The sequence below is a fragment of the Stigmatopora argus genome, chromosome 22 (assembly GCF_051989625.1).
Source record: "Stigmatopora argus isolate UIUO_Sarg chromosome 22, RoL_Sarg_1.0, whole genome shotgun sequence".
NCBI classification, from domain to species: domain Eukaryota; kingdom Metazoa; phylum Chordata; class Actinopteri; order Syngnathiformes; family Syngnathidae; genus Stigmatopora; species Stigmatopora argus.
In genome coordinates this window covers 8636879-8655460 of record NC_135408.1, presented here as the reverse complement: position 1 = coordinate 8655460, position 18582 = coordinate 8636879, and the positions used below count along the sequence as shown (strand labels likewise).

The window sequence follows — 18582 nt, the reverse complement described above, 5'->3', positions numbered from 1 at the left end:
CAGACAAAGTTTTAGGGTTTTTTTGTCCGTTTTGTGTTTTTTTTTCTTTATTAAAGGAAAAAGCATAATTACTACAAATTACAAATAACACTAATAATAGCGAATCACATCAGCCTACAAAGCAGATAGTGAATATTCAATGTTATAATACAAGATCTCATTCAATTCACTTTTTCCGTTTTATATTTTTTTTCTTGCTTTTTTTTTCCTCATGACAAGCCTAACGATATTTTCGAGCAATGCAGTGAATAATTTCAATGCCTCATATACAGTTTGTGTTTTTTTTTTGTTATATTTCTTATGGCTTTATGACATAATTGTACTTTTTCAGTCTGGAGACATCATAACCAGCCATTGTCCGTCCATCCGCACACGCTTCTGCGTTTTTTTTTTTTCAGTTTGCATCTTGGGCACTGACCAGTCCACCATTTTGTGTCGTAGAGTGCACTCCACCCGCTAGAGTTTGTTTGAGGGCTTCGAAAACTCAAACGCAAGGACTCCAAAATGCTCCAAATGTCTCGACGGCTGGAGGAATAAGCGCATTTGCGGCCGACCACAATCTTCTCTGGTTTGCCATCCATCCTCAACAAAAACACTGATTCATCCAGATGAGCCCCCTAAAACGGATCCAAGTCTCCCTGAAGAACAAAAAAAGTCCAGCTCCGCTCGCATTGGAAGATAAAATTAGAGCGCCGTCCACAAAGAGCACAAAAGGCAAATAAATGCATTCCTCTTGGAAAACGTGTGACAAAGGCAAAAAAAAAAAAAAAAAAAACTAAAATGACTGTCACTGATCTGTTTTAAGACTCTTAGTGCGTTTCCACAAGACAAATCCAATTGTGTGTGCATGTGTGTGTATGTGTGAGGGGGGTTGATCAGAACAAATAATGTGGGAATTTATCAAATTTCAACATGAAACAAGATTGGCTTGAGCTTTTTTCGTTCCCTTTTGCCACGTTAAATACACGTACGTTCCTGTTGTCAAAAGGAAAAAAGGAACAGGAAAACAAAAAATCATCCCGCCTGCTTCGCACAAACGATACCCCCCACCCCAAAGAGAAAAAAAAAAAAAAAAAAGGAAAAAAATCCAATAGCATTTAACGTTAAGTACGAACACGGAAGAACCAAAACGTCCGGCGAAAAGTTCTCTTTATGGGTAGAGTTCACATTTACGTACATAGACGATGTGTGTGTATATGTGTATGTGTATGTGTGTGTGTGTGTGTGTGTTGGGTTCTAACCACCCACCCAAAATCTCCTATCTCCACCCAGAGCACCTGACACTTCCCGCCTCTTCAAGTAATCCGAATGATTGATTCTTCCAGTCCTCGACGGATGGGACGCGGGAAATCAACGTCGGCGTGGGCGCCGAAACGCGAGCAAAGCCACACGACAACAAGCCAAGGTGAGGATTGCGGGATACGTAACAGAACCTCAAATGGAACTTGGAAGACGCTTCAAGCGGTTTGGCAAGACGTGCTCGGAAAAACCATTCAAAATAAGGCAACTCGCAACCAAGTCTGTTTCTCCTCCGATTCCTCTTTTTTTTTTTTTTTTTAACATTTGGGGTGCTTGTCTTCTTTTCCTCGACCCCCAAAAATCCAGCAAGAAAAATTATTTTTGTTGAAAGGCGCTTTGGTCCGCTCGGTTGTTAGTGGGGCCGTCGTCATCACGCATGCTTGTCGGAAAATTGCCTCTGGATGCCGCCACAGCACCAAAAAAATAAAAGACTTCAAGAGGGAAGGAAACCAAAGAAGTGGATGTTAAAAATTATTTAAAAATAATAAAAGAAATCCACCTGGTGGACTGGCAATGATCTGCAAAGGAAAAAACGTGTTTGACACCTCATTGCTTGCTTGCCACGTTAAGAGAAAAAAAAATCCCAAGCTTAAAACGTCAAGCCCATGAACATTTTCTTCCGTAGTCCTCCAAAAACAAAAAGAGGGAAAAAAGGGATAGGGATGCGTCAAAAGGAGAGAGCTGATGGGGGCAGAGCCAGAATCGGCGGCGTGCGATTGGATATCGGCGTGTGGGTCCCGCTGCCGTCTTTACTTGAGCGTCTTGGCGTCGGGTTTGGCGTCATCCTTGGCGGCGGTGGCGCCGGCCACGGGGCTGGAGGCGGAGCTGTTCTGGCTTTGGGGTCGACTGGAAGGATGGGATGGATGTCGGCGCCGGCTGTCGCCGCTGGACGAGTGTCTCCGGCGGCCTCCTTCCTCCATCGGGGGCTGCCGAGGCACCGACATGTTACAAAGACGACGGGCATCATTTTTCACCCCGAGTTGAATTAAGCAAATGAAGCACACACAAAGGGTGAAATGATGCAGCGGAAAATGCCCGCTCGAAACTAGACTGACGCAAACATTAACGAACGTAACAGCAACAGTAGACCACCACAACATTATTTGTGTTAATTGCAGTGTTAACTCACGTCGATCCTGAAGTCCTCGAGACGTTTGAACTTGCTGAGGCACTCCTGCAGCTTGGGGTCTATCTCCAAGGCTTTGGCTTTGGAATATTTGAGGAAGGCCCAAAACTTCTCCAGTCCGTACAGTTGACCTGTAAAGCCCAAAAGTCAGCTGGCGTCTACCAGGCGACTCGCGCACCAGCGGCATTTTCCCCTCACCAGCCTCGTAGTCTTTCATGGTCTCCTCCTGGAAGTCTTTGAAGATATCCGTCCGGAACTTCTTCTCCAAACCGTAGCTGTAGTACCTAAACAGGCACTCCAAGCCGTACCTGCCCAATCGACAGTCAGCGGGCTCCTTTTATGCAAAAAAAGTCTCTTTCTTACCTGTATCCTTCTTTGCCGTCTTCCACGACCAGCTGCCGAAATTCCTCGTACATCTTCCTGTTGAAGTGATCCCGCAGGAAGAAGGACCAGAAGCGGAAGAGGGTGTTCATCTCCTGGGACTGCCCGATTCCGAGACGCTTGCGCTCTGCCACGATTTCCGGCGAGATTTGGAGTCAACGGCTTGGACCGACCACGGACGGGGGAGCACTTCGAGAGCGCGACCTGGGCTTACCGTTGAGGCAGCGCCGGCGGTACTTGTGGTAGACGTGTTGCGTGAAGCCGTTCTCCTTGAGCAGCTCGTGGGATGGATGCTGGAACTTGGGGAGGGATTGCGGCGTGCAGCCCACGTTCCCCAAGGCGGGCGTGCCCTCCGACGGGCTGGCGTTGGAGCTGACCGAGGCGGTCCTGGAGCGATGCTCTCTGGAATCCATCACCCAGCCGACGTGGCACTCCAGGGGCGGGTTGGAGCTGTGTCGGGTCTTCCGCTTCCTCGGGGTCTGGAATCGACGAGTGGCGCGTGACCACCGCGCGATCGGCAAGGGGGAAAAAATAAAATAAAAAAGGGGCAGGCCTCACCTTGGCGTCGACGGGCCGACTTTCCTTGACCACCGGGTAAAAGCGCGGCGTGGTGGTGGCGTCTTTCCGGAGGGGGGTGCGCGGGGTGCGGGGCGTGCGGGCACTGCGGTAGTTGGGCGACTCGGGCACCGTCGTCGGGAGCGACCGGGCTATGGACGAGGGCTCGGGGGCGCCGAAGAGTTTGTTGGCCAAGGCATCTGTGGGGACTAAGAACACAACGGGAGTCATGGGAGGGGTCCCGTCTAGGAACATTGGCGTCCTATTCTAAAAATCGGATGCCATATTTTCCAAACTAGTACAAGTTTTTTAAAGTTTGGTCGAGTCTGTGATTTGTAGTGCGACAAAACAAATAGCTGGAATAACGTGCTTCTACTTAATCAAGACAAAAATGACATTTTCTTACTCTGTTGGGGTTGTGGAGGACCAGGAGGAACTTCCTGGTTGGGGTCAACTGGGGGCTCAGGGGTCAGGCAGTCAAATTGCTCGCGGCTGATTAGGTGAACCTTCTTGAAGTTCTCCACCTCTTGCTGCCAGAGAGAAAAAAATCAAACTGTATAAACCATATGCATGGAAATCACAATTTTTCGGCTCCATATGCACATTCATTCCCTTGCGAGCGGAGAAATGACGACACGGCCGAAGCCCTATTCCCACCGGGGTCCGCGTCGGCCAAAGACCACCGACCTTATTTGTCGCAGTCTGGAGATGGAAGCGCAGCAAAACAATGCAGCTGCCAAAAAAGCACGCTTCACCTTCATGTCGCCGCCGCCGAGCTCTGAACGCCAAATGAAGTGACCGCGAGGTGCTCCAACTCACAAACGTGAACGAGCGCAATTAGTTGGCTATTCAAAGAACGAGCGCACGAGTGGCTCCGGGTCGTCCGGCGTCCATCTTTGAGCCCCCCCACCCCCGCGGCTCCGATGGCGCTGGGCCTTTATCTGCTCAAACAAACGGTTCCACACGCCACTGGACGAGCACGTGAGGGACTTACAAAAGAGCTGGTCAACAAAAAGCAAACGTCCCGAAACAAAAGTCTCTGTTGGCGGATCCAGAAACAGTTCCAAACCAAGGAGAACCATTCTGCTCTAGAACTTGACTTTGAGTCAGTAGCGTGGGTCTCTTCTATGCGACAACGTAGAAGCGCTCAGAATTTGCCTTTAACGCAACACAAAAGCAGATTTACATTTTTCTCCCCCCTCAAAGGCCTTTTCTGCAAAAGGCAACAAACGCGCTGTAAAAAGTTACATTAAAAACATAAAAAGAAAAAAAATAACACTTTGAAATCCACATTCTTGGTTGACCAGCCACGATACCATCGCTTCATACCAGACTGACAGAATGGGGACTCTAATTGTTATTTTAATACGCATATATTTATGAGCTGAATATTTTTGCTGTGGCGGCAACAACAAAAACGGAGCTAAACAAAAAAAAAATACGACTTTGAAGGCATCGCCAGTGATGCTGACACCTTCTCACGTCTTACAAATTGAAGTAGTTCTCCATAAAATTGAGAAGCAGGTGAACTCAACTCCTTTAACCGGGTGCCTCACCTTGATGGTGGCGTATTCGGGCTCGTACGTGTCGTCCCAAAGGTCCTGCTCGTAGTAGAAGAGGCCGTCGTTGATGACCTTGACCAGCTCGGTGGAGAGCTTGGATCGCGAGGTGTGGTGGCCGGTGCGGTCACCGCCGGGGTGCTTGCGCAGGTAGGGCGGCGTCTGCGTCACTATCAGAATCTTGTTGACGTCGCGGTCGTCGATCTCGCCGTCCGTGTCCTCGTCCGACCAGTCGGTGAAGGTGTTGCGCCGCCCGTCCATCTGCTCCATCTCTTCGTCGAACATGAAATCTAGCTCCTCGGGCTCGTCGTGCTCGCCGCCCTCCTGGAACAAAAAACAAGACAAAACGGGATTTGCGACAAAGTCTGACGAGAGACGACGGGGGCGGGGACCGTTTGCCGACTTTACCTTGTTTCCGGGGTTGGCCGGAGAGGGCGAGGATTGCGGCAGCGGCGAGCGGTTGGCGTCGTCTTTTTCCCTTTGCTGCTGTGGAGATGACGCCTGTGTTATCGCACGGCGACAGACGGGGATGCGGATGGCGGTGAAGTGAGCAAATGAAACAAAACCATGAATGTCAAAACGATATGAGCGGACTGATGCATCATGGTCCTTTAAGAGTCATTCCAGAATTGGACTGCCTGGAATTGTCCTCCAATTTTGGAATGAGCCATAAAGCAAAGGAATGAATGATAATGATGATGATGTCACCTTCTCTGGGCTGACCTTGGGTGGACCCGGCGAAGGTCTGGGCCGCTTTTTGACCTCGATCCAGGACTCGGAGTCCAGATCCGGCAGGCTGGCGGACAGGCCCTTGGGCATGGTCTTGAGGTTGGAGGTCACGTCGGATTTGGGCTTTGGCGGACGCTGCGTGGAAGTCGAGGCCCCGGGAGACCCTGAAAGACAGCACCGTTGTGGAATTTGGACAGGAGCTCGCCCGACGTCCACAAATTCGGCTAATACGTGCGCTCACCTGCGGGGTCTTCGGTGGGCTGCCTAGGGACGAACTCTGGGCAGTTGATGAGTTGGGAGAAGTCCGTGTGGTTGGGCACGGTCAGGCCTGGCAGGGGCCATTTCTCGGGCTCCACCTTCCGACGAATCTTCATGTCAATCACTTCCACTTCCTTGCTGCCCTTCAGAGACTGACAGAAGCGAGGAACAGAGGCGTCGTGCGTGACGCGATTAGTCGATGACATTAATTGGAGGCGTTCAATAACCAATTACCACAGATAATTCCACACTGAATGCTATTTAAAATTTAAAGAAAACAATGCAAAGCATTAGAAGAGCAGTTTGCCATTCAAGTCAGATTTGTTTAAGTCCTCTCCAGCAGTGTCAGAGAAGAGACATGAACATCTCATCATTTCTTCAGCATCAACCACAGAGACAAAAAGGACAAACAGACGTACTTCCAGAATAATGTTGACGTCAGTCGTGAGGGCTTGCACTCTGTGGAAGCTGGCGATGAGTCCGATAGGCAGGAAGCCTTCCTGATCCATCTTCCTGCGCAGGAAAAAGTCACGCTCCAGGTTGTCCAGGCTGAAATAGTACTCGCTGAAAGAAAAAGGCCAAAGAATTTAAAAAAAAATGGCTAAACTACCAAGGTCGGAATCTCATTCTCTCAAAAGAACCCCGCTGAGATCAGAGTTGAAATAAGCTCTCTTCATTGATTAATCAGAGAAGAGACATGAAAAACTCATCATTTCTGCAGCTCTCTGGCCCCACTGGCTTCAAACTTACATCTGCCTCTTGATGTAGTCCTTGAGCAGGTCCTGGTCCAACGAGTACAGGTCACTACTGCTCATGTTGTCGTAGTAGTAGGTGGCAGAGTTGTTGAATTTCTGCCCGTAAGGTCCGTCTTTCATTTCATACGACTTGTAGCCCTGGTGGTACTCGTAGTGACCTCGGCCCCGGCCCCTGCCCCGGCCGCGCCCTCTTCCGCGGCCGCGTCCCCGGTAGCCGCCGCGAAACGGAGCCCCCTCGCTCTTGACGCTGGACACTTCGTCGTGGTCGTCGCGCCATTCCCGTTCGTACTTTTGACTGTGCCAGTCTGAAAAGATCGGTAAAGTGCAGAACTTTCTGCTGAGTGGCTGAAACAAATGCGAGGCGTGGCGCCGGCTGCGCTTTACCTCGCAGGTCGTTCCTGGCGTTCGGCGGCAGGCGGAGATTTTCATTCTGCCTGCTGTTATTCCGGGAGGCCGAGCGCTCCCGGGGACCTTCGATCATCAGGGGGACCCACTTTTGTTTGTTTCCTTTGGGGGTGGGGGGCACAGAGGGGAGACGTTATTGCTTTGCTAACTTGCAAAATGACCTCACTGATGGTGACTGACGTCCGGTCGATTTGAATTGGGAGGGCCGGCAACGATCACCCCCCTCGTAAATTCATCATTACAACTTTTTCGCCGTCAAATATCGTGTATGAACGCTGTTGACGGCATCAAAATTCATAGTGATTTGACAGAATTGTCAAACTCACATGAGTCAAAGTGGCGGCCCGGGGGCCAAATCTGGCCCGCCGCATCATTTTGTGTGGCCCGGGAAAGTAAATCATATGTGCCGACTTTCTATTTTAGGATCAAATTAAAATGAAGAGTATGGATGTATATTAAATTTCCTGATTTTCCCCCTTTCAAATCAATAATTGTATTTTTTTAATCCATTTTTCTGTGTTTTTAGTTCAAAATCATTTTGTAAAATCTAAAAATATATATAAAAAAGCTAAAATAAAAATTGTTTTAGATCTATAAAAAACTGAATATTCAGGGATTTTAATCAATTTATTAAAAAAATCTAAATATTATATCTAAAATGGTCCGGCCCACGTGAAACTTAACTAAGTCAGGCTTTAGGTTGCAGTAACTCTGTCCGCCTGTAGGGAGAGTTAGTGAACTGCTGTGATGTAAGGAGAGTGGAAGGACAAACAAATGAATGATAGCTCTGTTGTAAAAATGACGTGGCACTGGCTTTGTCTAAAGCGGCGGGCGCAGGAATGAGGTGGAAGAATCAAAACAAAAAAGGACAAGGAAATTGCCCCGCAATTCTGCGGTCTACCACAATCCGCCAAAAAAAGTGAAAGGCAATATTGCCTTTTTTTATTTTGAGCAGAATTTCACTATGTGGCCAGAATTTCACCACAGAGCAAAAAAGTCACCTTTCTTCTTCTGCCCGTTCTTCTGGGAGTCATCGTCTCCGTTCTTCTCCTCTCCGGAGTCGTCCGACTTGCTGGTCTTCAGGTTCTCCTTGCTCTCCTCGTTGCTTTCGCGCTTCTCCTTCGTCTCCTTTTTGGTGGTCGTCTTCTTGTGGGCCTGATGGGAGGAGCGAGACATTCATTGAATGCATTCGGAATGCGTACCAAAAAAGTGAGACCGGTTAGCAGGGAAAATCATGCCGCGAACGGATCAAGGTACAATTAAAGTTCACAATGTATTAAAGAACTCAACTGGAATACCACTTCCACAAATAATGGGCAGCGAGGCAAACGTATTTGAAGCCACTTCCCGTTTGCATCCACAAGCATTAAAAAGTGGCCTCAAGTGAAAACGGAGCAGCAGCATTAGCACTCTACCACTATAATTTCCCAACAAAACACAGATTAACCGCAGCACGTGTCCTTTATGCATAATCCACTTAACCGAGATGTAAGTGCCCAGACTTCGAATGGCGTGTGGGACATAGAACTAATGAAGGTATAGGAGGACAAGCAAAAGATGGATGGGATTTTATGAATTACAAATGCTGTTGACGGGTTGGAGTAGGGGTGACATGAATGCTATAAAGTACAACTAAAGAGTGGTCATTTCATAATTAGTCATTTCATTTAAACCTTGCTTTGAAGCCATCTCGAGGCCAAGGAAATATGCTTTGTTGGATTTTCACCATTTGCACTAGGGCTGAGTTCATACATATTCTTGAGTAACAAGGTTTTCGCGTTAAAAATAAAATAACATTCTCATTCCGGTCCACAACCCGGACTTTGTAGGCATTCAAAGACTCTACTGACTATAACGAGTGTTCCATTATGACAACACTCATGTATCTGCGAATGCTTAAAGTATACTCTCCAATGCACCAATGGTTAGCAAAGGCTAAGTTTGTCCAAAGAACATTTGTTGGGAAGAGAACTGCATTGTCTAGAAAGGGTATGTTAAGATTTTCTTTGCTTTTGGTTTCATTTTCTCAAAAGTGTCCTTGATTTTAATGAAGGCGCTTTGAAATAAGCCGATCTTATAAACGGCGAGCGGATAGCAAGATGCAGGCTGGTCGCAGGCATTAGGTTGAAACTTACAGTGGCTCTCCACGGGTCTTTGACCTGCCTGACAGTCGGCGGACAGGACACGGTCCATGTCACTGTCTCAATCTGAACACAGGGAGGGGAGGAAGGGAGGGAGGGAAGAGCAGTTTAGACGAGACAATGGCGTGGATAGCGATGGGAGGGAGAAAAAAATTAAAATAAAACAATCGCAGGCAAAAATGAGATGAAGATAAATCTGCTTGTTAAGGGACTGTCATGTATTAAAAGTATGATATGGAAGGATGTACGCGGTGGGACAATAGAAATACCAAAGAAAAAAAGGGGGGGATCTGGAATTATTTGGTGCTGATGAAACTATCAATAGAACAGACTTGGCTCAGGGGATTTTGAAGACTATCCGAACCAGGAAAATCCATCCAGTCCAAAAGCTTCAAACTGCTCAAGTCAAACGTTTAATGAAACAAAAGTGCCAGCAAGCACACGCTCCCATTACACGATGCTTGTACGGTCCCCCAAGAATAGCAGCGGCCTTACGGATCCAAGGGTGGATTACAAAAATGGGGATCCCTAAAAGGACATCCCTACCTAGGCCCACGCGTCCAAAAGTCCAGCCCTTCCGGCAGCGCCGTTTATTCCGGGCTCCCATTACGTTGACCCACAATTTCCAGCTGAGCGACACGTGCGCGCCGTCGCGCTCGTCGGGGGGTCTAAATTAGGGGAGGTTAGCAGCCACGCCGGCCAATCTGGGGATCGGAAATAGCCGACGGTTCTGAGTGTTTATGCTGTTTGGGTTGGGTGGAACGTGTGCTTGAACAAGTCACGGGTGTTTGGTACTGAGACGACTTTTTAGGTCCAGGTTATTATGCAACACTTGCAATTTGCTAACTTAATGCTAACACAATGATAGGAGCGGTTGTAGAAAAACATACCAGTTAAAAAAAAAAAGACCTTTTTGCCCAATCGCTCAGCCTGAGCTGAGACAAACTATTATTTTAATAGCCAAATATTCCTGCATTATTTTAGTGATTTGTCACTTAGCAGCTCATGCTCACTGTAAATAACAAACTTTTATACTATATCTCAGCCGTATGCAAATCAAAAACTGCTCTGAGAAAAGCATACAAATACTACCTAGTCTCACTATTCCTATAAGAAAACCAACAAATCGACAACCTCCTTTAATAAGAAGAAGCACAACCCAAGTTCACCTAAATAACATCCAAAAAAAAAAAACACTTACCTGCATGTCTTTTGTGGCAATCTCCCCCGGGGTCGGCCAACTATTGGCGTCGCAAAAGTCCCCGACCTAAGCAAACACACATTTAATTTAATTTACCGTTCCATTTCTTAGCCCAAGAATGGAACATTAATCCACGCACCGTTTTCCCTAACAGCACAAAGATTTGTGTGCGATTATATCCCCAATTATGGCCATATTAGCATTCTCCAATTGTAGCAAAGACTGATAACAGGGAAAAAAAAAACTGAACATTTACCTTTCCTCCACGTCTGGGCTTGGGAGGGTTTCCCGCTTTCACCACTTTGGCAGGAACCGTCGTCTCTGTTGAAACAAGACATGTACATCATGATAAGAAACCCGCTGATTATATTGCAACCACGGGCGGAACAAAACAAAGCAGATCGATACACTTGAGCCAAGAAAGGAGCTAGCTTTTTTGTGACAAAGAAAACTTTGGGAGTGATAAAATAACACCGCAGGATGGTACAGATGATGGCCGCTTCGATTAATTTTAATAATTTCTGGAGCCCTTTATAATGTCTTTTTCGAGATAGGTTTTTCATGATATAAATATACAACAGCCCAGAATTCCTCAAATATTTTTCAATTCTCTGGCAATCTGTGTGCCTGTTTTTTATTTTATTTTATTTTTTATTATTACAAAACCAGACCAGATCAATGATATACTCACTTTGGGCTAAAGGTCTGTTCTGGGAGCCGACAAATTACAACAAATATGCTCTTTGTCCTCAAACACGACATGCGGATCCTACATGGGATTTGCGGAAAATCAGCTAGATTGTTTCTCTGATAACAGGATTGAATGACAAAGTAGTAGTCACTTGCAAAACAACCCTATTACAAAAAAATAAGGTGTTGTGACTTCATCTTATTGGGCTCAATAATTCCTTGCATTCTACCACAAAAAAGACAGTTAAAGATGCTGCTGCAGTTTCAATAATCTGTAGTGAAATAACAGGAAACTCATTTTCCTGTAACCGAGAGTGAGTCAGTGGCAAAGGGGGCTTTACGCCATTGTTTACTTTTGACAACTTCCAACATTTGCCGTTTTGCGAAATGCAAGTTGTCTTTTCAGGGATTCCAAAAAGAGCTAAAACGCGGCGAAAAACCTTGAAAGAAGAGAAGGGTGTGAGAGCTAAAAAACCAAATGTGGTGGACATATTTAATCCCCGGTCAGTGTTGCCAACATGAGCCACTAATGAAAGTGAGCACCAATGGAAAGATCCATTAAAACTTCTTTTAAGTGGCCTTAATGCAAGTCTTGGAATCAGTTATGTTGACAAAATATTTATCTACTTTACGTTATACCATCCAAAAAAAGTTCATATAGATAAACATCATTTTTGATTATTTTCCAATAGGCCTAGCATACCGTTTGTTGCCATCCCCTCTTTAGCTCATTCAGCAGAACTGACGACACGACACGTGACCCCAACTACGTACGAGGCGACGTTGCTAGAAAATGTGACGCCAGAGCTAAGCGTCCAGAGCCAAGCGTTAAATGCCGGCCACACGGGCAACGAGCATGCATTCCACAACGCGGCGGCTAACAAACGGGCGCTTTGTCTCACCGAATCCCCGCAGGTTTCGGCTTAGAAACGCTGGAATGATCTTTTTCAGAAAGCTGACAAATAAACTTGCTCCGTTATTATGCGCAACTCTCTTGGCTTGGTGCCCGAACATCATATTAAAAAGAGGTTACCGGGCTCGAAAACGGTCAAGTCATGATCATGAAAAGCTTGCTTTAAGTGGCCAAAATTTGTCTTCTCAAAACATGGTGGATTCCCGAATAAAAGGTGATTGTGGACTGCTAATGAGCCAAGGATTGCAGGTGGGTTCATCCCAGAAAAAACACATTGTAAACATTGACAACTTTGATCAAATACAGGTGACACTTCTTGCCTTACCTGAGGCACGGCTTTCTGTCGAGTGTAGCAAGACTTAACGTTAGCGTCCAAAAATGTCCAACAAACTATACTTTCATTGTATTTAAAAAATACAGATCCCAGCTCAAAAATTCCAATCAAAACAATCTGGTCTAATTTCATCTCATTACAAAAGTCGGACAATTCAGACCTCTCGTTTTAACTCAATTCGAAATTAGCGATCTGCTACGACCACGTGCTTATTTGCCGACTCCGTTGTCACTCACGAGGCCGAACCGCAGCTTTTAAATGCATAAACACTCACATGTTTTGCTAAATTTGCTTTACTCTCATGAACAAACGGATTTGTTTGATGGGTTTTTAGGGCATAGGAGTGATGACTCATGGGATAGACGCGCTGCGCTGGAAGTTCCAGAAGCAGGCAGCGTAATGATAAACCTCATATTTAGCTGTCGTGTAGAACCAAGTCCGGAGGGAAGCCGGTCGCGCCGACTTGCGAGAGCCAAATATGGAGGAAAGAGCCAATGAGCTACTGTCGACTGTTTGGCTAGAGTCGCGTTACCGAGCTTCTTGCGTGCCTTTTGTGTACAAATGTGGCTGGAAGATTTAACGGTCAGCTGCGGGAGAGGTTGTTGCACAAGACAAATTCTAGCTAGCACATTTGTTAAAGACACTGTGATGATTTGTGTCTGAATATATGAAATACGGTTGAAGAGGGGCCCTGTTAGTCAGCTGGTTTTATCAATATCACAATACCTTTAATCTACACCTTCCCAAATCCCACAATGGACTAAATATAAAGATTAAAAAGGAGATTCCAAAAAATACTGTATCATCAACAGATAACCTATTTCTCAGGAAGCCCCTCCTCACTCATTAGAACATGCTATAACAGGGATATGAAAGATGAACCGCAGTATAGCCAGCGTTCATTCTTTTGAAAATGACTCACGCACTAATCCAATAAGCTTGAAAGTCGGGCTACCAGAAAAATTACAGTGTAAAGTTTGCCCTCTCTACATTTGACAAGCTAATGAAGACTACAATTTTGGAGAGAGTGATGGAGCGGCGGCAACAGTCCACACCCTGTCGAGTTCTATCGCCAAGTGCAGACGCGGCCGTGGACAGATAAAGCGGCCAGAGATGGATCGCTAATGACAAGAGCTCTCCTCAAACAGCTGATTGTACAGGAGCAAAGGTGGAGTCGAGATGGTTTCAAAGTGTTTCAAAGTTCACGCAAACATAAATGCTGCACTCATACTGTAGCCCTAAAAAAAATTAAAACAAATGTTAGCAATGCATTGTTACCACTTCAACCTGAATTTCTGTAAGGACACATTCTAATTGAAAGAAATGGAAATTATGCAGCGTCCTGACAAACCATACTGATAGTGAGCTAAGGCAATATAAGATGCTCTTTGCAGAGGATAAAGTGGGCAATGTGTTGGTCCCAAACAACTTTTGAAGACTTGTTCACGATCCGGCAAAGTTCTTGTCTACTACTTCAAGACGTTTTATCGACATTTGGGAGAAGGCTGATTCCGATCAAAACAAAAATGGACTATACGCATATTCATGTCCGAATTGTGCCAGTCGGAAATTTCAAATTGTGTCACCTGAAACTTGACAGGAGAGAACTCTCGAAAGACGATAGGGGGTAGTTGACCTAAATGTGGGTCGACGATTAATATCTAAACGGCACACCAGCTGACCAATCAGCTGAGCTGATGTTCGCGACCATTCGGCAACAGCTGCTCTTTTGCCTGGTCATGTGTCGGACCACCATTTCCTAGAAATGGCAGCCAAAGATGAACCAGACAACGAGTGGAAAATGTGCTTTTTTACACGAGCAGCCGTAAAATTTGGGGAATAACCGTGGCATTTTGCTTTGCTTTGTTGAGGAAATAAATGATTTCCTAGCGCCACAATTTTCTGTTACGTGAGGGCTCTGATAAGATATTAAGTGAGTGTTATTGATTAGACCGTCATCTGGATTTCAACATCACGTGAATCTCGTCAACATTCCTAATCCAAAACAGAGTTCTGGTGCCACCACAGATGACGTAAATTTGTTTATTTTTTAAATCCCCTCTTTGTGACAACACGACAGACTTGCCACAGTTGTGGAACTGCCACTACTGGACTGAGGCGGTCCACAAAAATTAGCCCGGGGGGCTGCTAGTTCTCACAGTTGAGTATTTTTAATTCATTCTGACATATGCTTTTGGGTTTTACTGCATTTTAATTGTGTCACATTTTAAAGAGCATCTGCTGTTTCTTATTTCTAATCTATGCGACTTCAAAATAAAAAGGTTGATGTGAAGTGCTGGTCACAAAGGTGATTTTAAGCTAAGATACAATCTTTAAAACAGGCCACCTTGGATGTTGAAATACGTTTCCACTCTTTAGACTACTCTTTTCCATGACTGGATTTATTCCAAGGACACGCAGTGTACACACGCGCAAGTGATAAGCGGTAAAATCTGCCTTTAGCAGTCTCAAAAATACAAAATATAAACCAGCATTTGTTACTAAATAGGAATGTCATGTGGGATTGTTAGGTTTTTTTTGCATTTAAAGGTGATTTATTGGGGCAAAACAGTCGAAACACTATGGCAGTCTGAAGAGCTATTTTCTCTATAGCCCAAACTTTACACAGGACAAGACATTTTGTATTTTTTATGCAAAAAAAAGGGAAAACATGTTTCGCCACCAATTTAGCTGATTGGCCAACCAATCTGACAGTTTCACCTGAGTGGGATCACTTGAAAAACACCAGATTGTTGAAAAAGTGTCTTCTTGATCCGTTGGAATCAAAATCACATCGACTGTGGCTCTTTGTGTAATATTTTGGACAGCCCCGCTCTCAGATTTCCAGCAGGCGGGGGACTTGATTCTGACATAAAACGCCAGTTTTAAGATGTCACACTTACTCAGCTGAAAGGGCGAACTTTTTACATTTCAAAATCTACTTTTTCAAGGTAACAAGCCATTTCTCATTTAAAGAAAAGTTGCTTCTGTGCATCGGAACCGCTTTTGTGACGACATTGTTTATATTTTTTTTCCTTTCATTAAAGTTCTAATTTTAAACTAAGCAGGTTTGGCATACCCTGAACTGCATTTTATTTAGCTGCGTTGTTGCAGCCACCTTTTCTGTATTAAAATTAAATAGTTACAGTAATGCCATTGTAATGTTTTTCTTTTTAAAAAAGGCAGACAACTTTGTCAAATATATTACTACACTTAATATGTGAAAACGCAAAATATAACCATACAGGTATGCCATTCTGACAGAACAGTGGACACGCCCAAGAAAGACTGGAAGCGTATCTCACATGACGGTAATTTACAATAGCTGTTGCGTATCGCTAAATCACAATCCAGTCTTTTTTGTGGCCCAAAGTTTTTGACTATATATATTATACATGTACATCCAACTCACGTCTAAAATAGCAGTAGTCTGCAAATTTTAAATATGTTGGCATGTCAATATCGTGAATTTTCCAAGTCTTAAACATCAGTTTGATCTATTTTCTAAAGTTAAGAACTCCAAGGTTTGTAGATAGCGTAGTGATACACTCAAGATTTTAATTAGCCTGACCTCGTGTTTATAAGAACAGTAGAATAGACTCATTTATTAGCCTTCTAGGGCCCACTCTTCAGCCATTGAACAGGTTGATTGTTAAAATATGAAGGTTAACAAATAATTATTTGTCACAATGGCACAGACAATGAGTTAAATGAGGCGTTGTTGCTGATTCTGCAACATTTTAATACGCTGAGCTTTTCGATATGTGCGTCCACCGGACTGCTAAACAGCTGTTCAGTTAAAACACAGAAGAAAACAGCATGGCGATGGGGGTTGGACAAATAGCTAAAGACACGTTGTCTTTACACTAAGCACCGTGTCTGGAGGTCGAAAAACACCTTCAGCATAACACATTTAGATTCATATCAGTCTAGATGACAGAACAGACACCTTGCTAATCAGAGTGTCGCAAGAAATAGTGCAAAACCACGATGACTTGCACACAGTCTTGCTAGCTACTACGGCTAACTGCTAGCCCCCGGAATGAGTAGCTTTCGGGCGGCTGGGGCCGCACAAGCGACGTGACAAGTAGCCCGACGACCACGAGGAAAAATAATCGAACTCACGAACAACATGGCGAGGCGACGGCTTCGCTACAGTTACAATTAGCCGGCTAGCTCGCGTTGGCTAGCAGAGCTTACCATGCCTTCTACACGTGGAGTTAACACGTGACGTGCAATAACAAAGCTGCTTATTTTATTTGAACATTAAACCAACAAATGTTTGGGGTGTGTTTGTGTTGGGACGTGCAGCCGATGGGTTGTTAAAAGATTGGCGTGTTTTAGAGGAAGATGGTTCAAATGAACGCTAAGGGCCAAGGGAGGGTTAGCTAGGCCCGTGCTATTGTTACTTGAGACTGGGCGGGCGTCTCCGCTTCTTTTAGGGGGTGTAAACGCTACGGTTACGAGGGGGGAAGAGAACCAACAACCGCTTTCATATGAGCCAAACTCAACGTGGGATCGTTTTAAAAGGCCAGTGACGTGTGCAGTAAACACCCAAAATGACCAGTCCAATCGGCCTTTTCTATGCACGGGTGTGACGTAGCACTTTCTTGCAGAACAACTTTCCAGATTTAAAACAATACAAAAAAAGACACTTTTTTTCAAGGGTTGCGTGCGATAACTTCCCCTGTGCAACGAGACACCTCCGGCAGTACTTCGGCCACCCTGGATTCCAGGAATAGCCTCCCCGGGTCAGGGAGGAGGGGAGGGAGGACACATATACGGATTCCAAATATATCAAACGCGGATTGACATTTGGACAGAAATGAACGTCTACCTGGCCCAGTTGACAGACACAGCTGCCGGACGGAGCCGCGAGTGACAGGCGGAGAACAAACACGAGGGGAAGGGGGGAGGTTACCCACCGTGATGCGCTTGTCCGTTCACGCTGACCACAGTCACCGCGTTCATTTTCCTGGTCCACGGGTTCACCTTGGGTGGTGGTGCCTCGGTAAACTCCTTCCGGCTTCTACCGCCTTCCTCGTCGGGTTTGGCCTCGCTGTCACAACCCCCTTCGTCCGCCTCCGTGTGCCGCGTGGGACTGCCGGAGCTCTCCCCGCAGCCGGGCTCCTCCTCCCCAGCGACGACGGCCGCCGCCTGGCCCCGCTCGGCCCCTTCGACCTCTGGCTGTGGTTCGCCGCGGATCACTTTGCCGTGCTCCTCCGCCTTGATAAGCGGGTTGGCCGGCAGGAGGGCCTCCACCTGAGTGGCCATTTCCAACAGCCGTCGTACTCCCACCCCCTTCGGGATTACCAGTCCTTCTCCTCCCCCCGGTCCGAATTCGCTCGAAGGGGAAAAGTGAAGTTGTTCGGCGGTCAGTGCGGCGCTCCTCTCTCGGTCCAATTCAAAACAATCTTCCGTCCGAGACACGGAGACGTCCGCGGTTAAAACATGGATTCGACGCCAAGGGAACCGGGTTCGAATGAGCCTTTACGGGGGAGAGCAACCCGACCTCCGCCACTAGCACCAATATGGTCGCTATCCACCACGCGATAGGAGGGGGCGCGCACGTACGGCGTAATGGGGGAGTAGGCACGTACAGTCGGGAACGCGCATTCGACGTACGTCATAGTAGTGCTGCGTTCAAAGGATTTGGTTAAAAACAACAAGCTTGGCCTTTATTACACAGTTTGGATTAAATAAGGAAAAATTATATGGATTATGTTTTTGAAATAAAACAAATGCGCGGTGTATTATTGTTTGTAATCTTACATAATACTTTCCTTCAAGTACAATTTGTCTAAGTCTAGAGATAACATGATCGCAACACAAAGCTTTCGTGTACGTCGATGTGTACGTCAGCGTAAAGATGCGTTCAGGGTCTTCGGGTAAACAGAACAGCCCGTGTTTTTCAATCCGACCATGGATTCTTTTCAAGAAAAAAACTTTCATACCGTATCTGTCATTTGAAAGATATGTGTCTTAGGCCTAACCTGCTAAATCTAACATTAATTTGTTCAAAATGATATTTTTCAGCCAGAGACGTGAAGTGAGTTTGCAAAAACAAACACAAAGTTAACAAATGTGGAAGTTAGGGTGTCTTTGAACGCCTCTTTAGTTTGCCCTGCACGTGTCTATGCCTTGTGCGTATGTCTCAAAAAGTACTAGTATAGTACATATATTCTTGTTGTTCGGATGTTTTCTTGGACTTCCCACAATGTAAGCATTTCATAAAC

At 45.8% G+C, this 18582-nt stretch overlaps 1 protein-coding gene across 6 annotated transcripts; it reads right to left on the bottom strand.

Annotated features, from left to right (window-relative positions):
- Positions 1-9: 9 nt before the first annotated feature.
- Positions 10-17935, bottom strand: larp1 (La ribonucleoprotein 1, translational regulator). Of its 6 annotated transcripts, none has more exons than XM_077591939.1 (19): positions 17272-17935; positions 10666-10730; positions 10410-10475; positions 9203-9274; positions 8069-8222; positions 7047-7169; positions 6658-6967; positions 6327-6471; positions 5891-6059; positions 5629-5813; positions 5329-5403; positions 4918-5244; positions 3768-3891; positions 3365-3570; positions 3021-3285; positions 2789-2933; positions 2624-2733; positions 2429-2556; positions 10-2225 (listed from the first exon to the last, which is right to left on the bottom strand). In XM_077591939.1, the coding sequence occupies exons 1-19, from the start codon at positions 17618-17620 to the stop codon at positions 2049-2051; spliced, it is 3195 nt and encodes a 1064-aa protein (XP_077448065.1). In that variant the 5' UTR covers positions 17621-17935; the 3' UTR covers positions 10-2048. The 6 variants fall into 6 exon arrangements, with proteins under 6 accessions (XP_077448065.1, XP_077448064.1, XP_077448067.1 ...); XM_077591938.1 differs by having other exon boundaries at positions 5329-5421; positions 5644-5813; XM_077591941.1 differs by having other exon boundaries at positions 5329-5406; positions 5644-5813.
- Positions 17936-18582: the final 647 nt, after the last annotated feature.

Coding starts and splice junctions, on each gene's coding strand:
- larp1 (XM_077591937.1), bottom strand. CDS start 17,620: ATGGCCACTCAGGTGGAGGCCCTCCTGCCGGCCAACCCGCTTATCAAG. Junction 3,286..3,364: donor GTCGGCCCGTCGACGCCAAG/GTGAGGCCTGCC, acceptor CGTCGATTCCAG/ACCCCGAGGAAGCGGAAGAC. Junction 2,734..2,788: donor GACGGCAAAGAAGGATACAG/GTAAGAAAGAGA, acceptor TCGATTGGGCAG/GTACGGCTTGGAGTGCCTGT.